Source organism: Notolepis coatsorum (genome assembly GCF_963971535.1).
Source record: "Notolepis coatsorum genome assembly, chromosome: 17".
Lineage (NCBI taxonomy): Eukaryota > Metazoa > Chordata > Actinopteri > Aulopiformes > Paralepididae > Notolepis > Notolepis coatsorum.
In genome coordinates this window covers 12,289,838-12,296,763 of record NC_140181.1, presented here as the reverse complement: position 1 = coordinate 12,296,763, position 6,926 = coordinate 12,289,838, and the positions used below count along the sequence as shown (strand labels likewise).

The 6,926-nt window shown below is 50.6% G+C and overlaps 1 protein-coding gene across 1 annotated transcript in view; it reads left to right on the top strand.

Annotated features, from left to right (window-relative positions):
* plagl2 (pleiomorphic adenoma gene-like 2) overlaps positions 1-3,055 on the top strand; it is a gene marked incomplete at its 3' end in the record, with an annotated part of 3,284 nt that extends 229 nt beyond the window's left edge. Inside the window, 4 exon segments of the mRNA XM_084332730.1 lie at positions 1-54; positions 56-192; positions 1,424-2,759; positions 2,762-3,055. The exon segment at positions 1-54 is cut by the window's left edge and continues 229 nt beyond it. Coding sequence (XP_084188856.1) covers positions 1-54; positions 56-192; positions 1,424-2,759; positions 2,762-3,055 — 1,821 coding nt within the window.
* Between the last annotated feature and the right edge of the window lie 3,871 nt (positions 3,056-6,926).

Genomic DNA, 6,926 nt, shown 5'->3' with positions numbered 1-6,926 from the left:
GAGGAGGAGGAGGAGGAGGAGGAGGAGGGGGCAGGGAGAGCCAGCGGTAACGAGGTGCCTGGTGTGCGGCGCGCTGTTCACGTCGCAGGACAAGCTACGGCTCCACGCCTTCAGCCACGTGGGGGAGAAACCCTACCACTGCTCGCAGACCCACTGTGCCAAGGCCTTCAGCTCCAAATACAAGCTCTTCAGGTACCGGCCAAACACCCCCCCCCCCCACCACCACCCGACCCCACCTCCTCCTCCTCCTCCACCACCCACCACCCACCCCCCCCCCCCCCCCCCACCCTCCCTCCCTCCCACCCCCACCACCACCACCTCCGTTCATTCCTGCCCATTTCCTATGAGTCAAGCTAAAAAGTCCTGATTGTCAGATAGACATTCAGTCTATAGACGTTTAAAAAAATTATAATAATAATAATACGTTTGTAGTCCGTACAATCCCAGCCAATAACACATACGAGTTATTTCTCCATGAAAGAAAACAGCCTTTTTACATTTGCCGTAATTAAAACCGGGGAAATATCATTAGCGGTGTCTCTCTCTCTCTCTCCTCTGTTTGCTCTCTTGCTCATTTTGGCATTTTGTTGCATTTTTGTACTTTAGCTTGTATTATTGTATATTTTGTATAGTGTCTTTATTCTTTTTTTTTCCTTTTTTTCTACTGTATGAAGCACAATCTCAGGAGGAGGCTCATACAGGACCAAGCCTTTTTTTTTTTTTTTTTACTGTAATGTACCTTAACCCTTTCACTGCCACACACGACAGAAGGTTAACCCTTCATACTATCACACAACCGACGGCGATGCTCCATCATTAGCATCATTAGCTTCGCATCCGCGTAAAAAAGGGCTAACCTTCTGTATTGTCACAGTGGGAAAGGGTTAACCGGCTGCTGGCAGTGAAAGGGTTAATAATATACTGTGTACGTTGACGAATAAAAACAAAACTTGAAACTTGAACCTTGTCTGCCCCCCCCCCCCCCCCTCTTTCAAGCCTTTTACTGTAATGTACCTTAACCCTTTCACTGCCACATGACAGAAGGTTATAACCCTTCACTATCACACAACCGACGGCGACGATGCTCCATCATTAGCATCATTAGCTAATGATGGAGCATCGCCGTCGGTTGTGTGACAGTAAAGGGTTATAACCTTCTGTATTGTCACGCTGTTGGGATGGCAGTGGCGAATATTCATGGGAGCCAAGGGAAGCCAAGCTTCCCCAAAAATATAAACAGTAAAAAAAAAAAAAAAAAAATGTATAGTTTACAATAATAAAGAAAATCATTATTTTTCATCTCGTCTGTGTTATAATACATTTTTGAAAGGATTAATAATATACTGTACGTGACGAATAAAAACAAAACTTGAACCTTGTCTGCCCCCCTTCCCCCTTCTCTCCCCCCCCTTCCCCCCCGCAGGCATATGGCCACACACTCTCCGCAGAAAACCCACCAGTGTTCCTTCTGCGAGAAGATGTTCCACCGCAAGGACCACCTGAAGAACCACCTGCAGACGCACGACCCCAACAAGGAGGCCTTCAAGTGCGAGGAGTGCGGCAAGCACTACAACACCAAGCTGGGCTACCGGCGCCATGTGGCCATGCACTCGGCCACCGCCGGCGACCTCACCTGCAAGGTGTGCCTGCAGAGCTACGAGAGCACGCCCGTGCTGCTGGAGCACCTCAAGAGCCACTCGGGCAAGTCGTCGGGCGGCGGCGCCAAGGAGAAGAAGCACCCGTGCGACCACTGCGACCGGCGCTTCTACACGCGCAAGGACGTGCGCCGGCACATGGTGGTGCACACGGGCCGCAAGGACTTCCTGTGCCAGTACTGCGCGCAGCGCTTCGGCCGCAAGGACCACCTGACGCGGCACGTGAAGAAGAGCCACTCGCAGGAGCTGCTGAAGATCAAGACGGAGCCGCCGGGCGACATGCTGCTGGGCCTGCTGCATCACCACCACGGGGGGGGGGGGGGCTCCTCCGGGGGCTCGCCGCCGCCCTGCTCCGTCAAGGAGGAGCTGAGCCCCATGATGTGCAGCCTGGTGGGCCCCCCCGGTAAGGACCCCATGATGTGCAACAAGCCCTTCCCCAGCGGCACGCCCTTCCCCATGGGCATGTACAACCCCCACCACCTGCAGGCCATGTCCAACAACCCCGGTGGTGGCGGCGGCGTGGTAGGGGGCCACCCGCCGCACCCCTCCCTCATGCCCGGCTCCCTCCCCCTGGGCATGGGCTGCCACATGGAGCCCCCTCCCTCCCTGCTGCACCACCCGCACCACCACCACCACCACCACCACCATCACCACCACCACCACTCCCCCCCGCTGCCCCCCTCCTCCCACCACCCGTCCCAGCAGCAGCAGCACCCACAGCACCCGCAGCAGCCGCAGCACCAGCCGCCTCCCAAGTACCAGCTGGGATCATCTACCTCATCATACCTGCTGGACAAGCCGCTGAAGGTGGAGATGGAGAGCTTCCTCATGGACCTGCAGAGCGCGCTGCCCGGGGGGCCCCCCCACGCGGGGGACCACCCCCACCACCACCACCACCACGCCGCCGCCTCCTCGTCGCCCAAGGACGGGCTGGAGCCCACGGCGGGCCTGGCGGACGAGCTGTGCGGCGGCGGGGACCACCTCCTCCTGTCCAAGAGCCCCGCCGTGATGGCCGAGTCTCTGTGCGCCGCCAACATGGACTTCTCCCACCTGCTGGGCTTCCTGCCCCTCAACCTGCCGCCCTACAGCGGCCCCATGGGCACGGGGGGGGCCTGGTGATGGGCTACGCCTCGTCCGCCGCCTGCTCCTCCTCCTCCTCCTCCTCCTCCTCCTCCTCCTCCTCCTCGTCGCTGCACGCCGCCTCCCACACCGAGCCCCACCTGGCCGCCGCGGCGCCTCTTACCTCTTTGCCGCCGCAACCTCAGGAGCAGCAGCAGCACGGCTCTGGAGGGGGGGGGGGGGGTCTGGGCCTGGGACCCCTGCACCCTCTGCCGCCGGGGTTCATCAGCTCCAGCCTCAGTGCCACCACGCTGCCTCGCTTCCACCAGGCCTTCCAGTGACCGCCACCCCGGCCACGCCCCCGGGACACGCCCCCCCCCGGCCCCCGCCACAGTGGCCTCGACGACGCCCCCAGCTCTGAACGGACACCCCCCCCCCCCTCCTCCTCTCCTCTCCTCCTCCTCCTCCTCCTCCTCCTCTCGGGGGGATAGAGGGGACGGGGGGGGGGAATAGAATTATCAAATGAATTCAAAACAAACACTTGAACACTTAGAAGCCTTAAATGAAAGCGCACAAGAGCTTTGGATTGAGCCTCATAACAGAGGAGGTTAAATCCCTCTATTGAGCGAGAGAGAGAGAAAAAAGGAAAAAGGTGAAAAAAGAAGTGGAAGCAGCTTTTATTTGGGCTTCGTTTAGTTATAATGATGTATTAACCCTCTTCTCTTTGACCTCCTTCACACACCTCTGCCTCCGTACCCCCCGCCCCCCCCCCCCCCCTGTTCAGCAGTGTAGAGGGCAGCACCAGTAGGCCTAAAGGTTGCTACTGCATACCTTCTAAAGTAATAATATTAAAAAAAAGATCAAAGATAATTTTTTTTAGTGATTATCTGTCGTGTCGTGACCCAGGAAAAAATAGTTTGAAGTGGATATTTAGCTTTTCCTTTTTTTTATTTTTATTTTTTTTGTTGCTTTTTTCCAAATGTGACGAAACATGCTTGGAAACAGAAAGCGTCTGGAGACCCATCTGCACCTCCGTCTCTGAACCCGATGAACCCTGGAGGGAGTGAAGGGTCCACTGGACTCTGAGCCCCTCCCTCTTCAGAAGGCTACAGGCCAGAGCCATGAACACGACCCGGCCAGACAGAACGTGCCCTTCACAAAAACACAAAAGATAATTGACGTTCTATGACGTTCTTTTAACCGAACTGCAACCGCCGAGGCTCTTAGAGTCGTGTTGTGGTTAAAATAATTCACTAAAATGGAAAGAAAACAAGAAAAGATTAAAGACCACGTCATTATTGAAGACCGGTCACACACACACACACACATGGACACACATTTTTTTTAAAGAAATACAATTTAAAATAAGCAAAAGAAAAATGTGAATGTTGTTGTGTGAATCGGTTGACATTTTTTATTTTATCGCGGCTGGATTTTACTGTTCTTTACTCAAGAGAAGCACTTTTTTTTTTCAGCAGGAGGCACTTCTCCCTCTCCTCTCCTCACGACCGCTCTCCTCCTAACCCACCTCCTCCTCCACCTCCTAACCCACCTCCTAACCCACCTCCTAACCCACCTCCTAACCCACCTCCTAACCCACCTCCTAACCCACCTCCTAACCCACCTCCTAACCCACCTCCTAACCCACCTCCTAACCCACCTCCTAACAACCTCTCTCCTTCTCACAGCCTCTCTCCTCCTCCACCTCCTAACCCACCTCCTAACCCACCTCCTAACCCACCTCCTAACCCACCTCTCTCCTAACCCACCTCCTAACCCACCTCCTAACCCACCTCTCTCCTAACCCACCTCCTAACCCACCTCCTAACCCACCTCCTAACCCACCTCCTCACTGACCCTCTCTCCTAACCCACCTCCTCCTCCACCTCCTCCTCCACCTCCTAACCCACCTCCTAACCCACCTCCTCACTGACCCTCTCTCCTAACCCACCTCCTCACTGACCCTCTCTCCTAACCCACCTCCTAACCCACCTCCTAACCCACCTCCTAACCCACCTCCTAACCCACCTCCTCACTGACCCTCTCTCCTAACCCACCTCCTAACCCTCCTCCTCACTAACCCTCTCTCCTAACCCACACTTCCAGGTCCTCTCTGAGTCCAGCAGGTCTTCCTGACGGCTTGATTTGTGAGGACCTTCCTTCCTTCAACTGTCTTCCTTCCAACATCCATCTTGATTAGTCCCCATGGCAACCGCATGTCACACCCCTCTCTCGGCTGGCGTCTATAACTGATATAGCTGATATAACTGATATAACTGAAAGCCTATTTTAGAAGAAAAAAGCGGAAGAAAAAAAAACAAGTTTTTTTGTATGCAGTCTTTTAAAGAGAGGCATCATAGGTAATGATAAACCCTGACATATGTGAATGACAAAAACAAAAAGAGTAACAGTGACAGTTAAGGAAGATGTGTAAAAGAATGTTATTGCAGTGTACGAAATATCTCAACAACAAAAAAAGAATATTATAATTGCTTTTATCTCAGTAAGTTGTATTTTAGTTAGACGTATTAAAACTAAGTGATGATGTTTTTAATGTCTGGCAGGTTTACATTTGTGTGTATCTTGCATTTTATTGATCAAAACAATGGATGAAGTATTAGCCTTTCCCTCTAGCTTTCTGTTATATCCAACCTTTACCTTTACGTGTACTGGAGTTGATAGAGCAGCATCTGGGATTGAAACATGTGTTAGCGAGGCTGTTAGCGGCATCATAATAATAATAATAATAATAATAATAATAATAATAATAATCTAAATAGGATTTGAAAATAGATGGAACTTTGATCGTCTCGTAACGTCGACGCGGGGATGAGCCTATGACCGTAAGAACTCATCCTTAACCCAGTGGGAGATTTAAGCTCTGCTCTTTGTTGAAATCCCAGCTGATTTCACAAACCCCCCCCCCCCCATCCCCACCCCCAGCTCAGCGATCTTGGTTTTTAGATAATTTTTCCTTCTAATAAATCATTCACCACCAGCCTATCAAATGTAAGCCTCAATACAGAAATAGGTGCTCTTATCCGTGTCATGTAAATTACATAATATAGACCCCTCCCTCTTCCCTCACCCCCCCCCCCCCCCCACCCCTATATCCTGTCTGTGGCCAAAGTCATTGGGATGTTCAGATTTCAACATGGGCAGTTGGGAGTCAAAATGGATCCTAAGAGGGTCTAAGAGGGTCTAAGAGGGTCCTAATAAGGTCTAAGAGCGTCCTAAGAGGACTGAACTCTGTCATATTTATATGAAAGGACCCCTATTCACTTTGTATACATTGTCAAGCCACGGACAAGCCCCGCCCCCCCCCCCCCACATCTATTAGATATAATGTACTATTATGAAACATTTGTAAAAAAAAAAGACAAAAAAGATAGATACAGAAAAAAGTACCACATAACGAAAAATAAAGTAAGTACAAAAAAAAAACAGTACAAAAAGAAAACACACAAAAAAAAAAGATATCAAAAACACATTGCTGCTTTTTAGCTACGGTTGCCAACGGAAGCCAACTGTAGACCACTAGAACATTTCAACATGTCGCGAGATGTACAGTGAGCCGAAAACATGCACAACAGGGAACAGCGATGAACCGTTCATCATCCTCCCCTTTCTCTCTGTACTCCTCTCTTCTCAGCTGCTTCTGCGAGTCAAAGGAAAGGGTCTAAAAACAAAAACACGACATCTTAGCACACAGCGGCCAGCAGGCTCTGACATTCACTGGAGGGACGCCGCCCGACTGTCGCTCATTTAGTCATATTATTGTTCCGTTTTTTTGTTTGTTGTCATATGATATATTATTTTCTGTTTGTATAAAACAGGACCTCGTAAAAAAACAACACAACACTTCACCTCATTTTATTTTTTTTTGTTTTCTTACCAAAACCTGGGGAGAAGAAACTTTTTTTTCATTATTTTTTTTGCACAATTGCTTCGAGAAAAGAATTTTGATACAAAGTTTCAGAGTTTTCCTCATGGATCGACCTCCCCGTGACCCCTGTACTGGCTACAGCCGGCTGGATGCTGCACTGAGAGGAGCTGGCAGCATTACTGAACAGCATTACTGAACACTGATAGGATTAGTGACTCCCATGTATTTCCACTAACTAACTGTCCAGTCGTCGGCATTTTTATATACTATTATTTGCCGTATACTTGGCTTAATGTTAGATTGTATAATCGAAGGTATAAACCTAT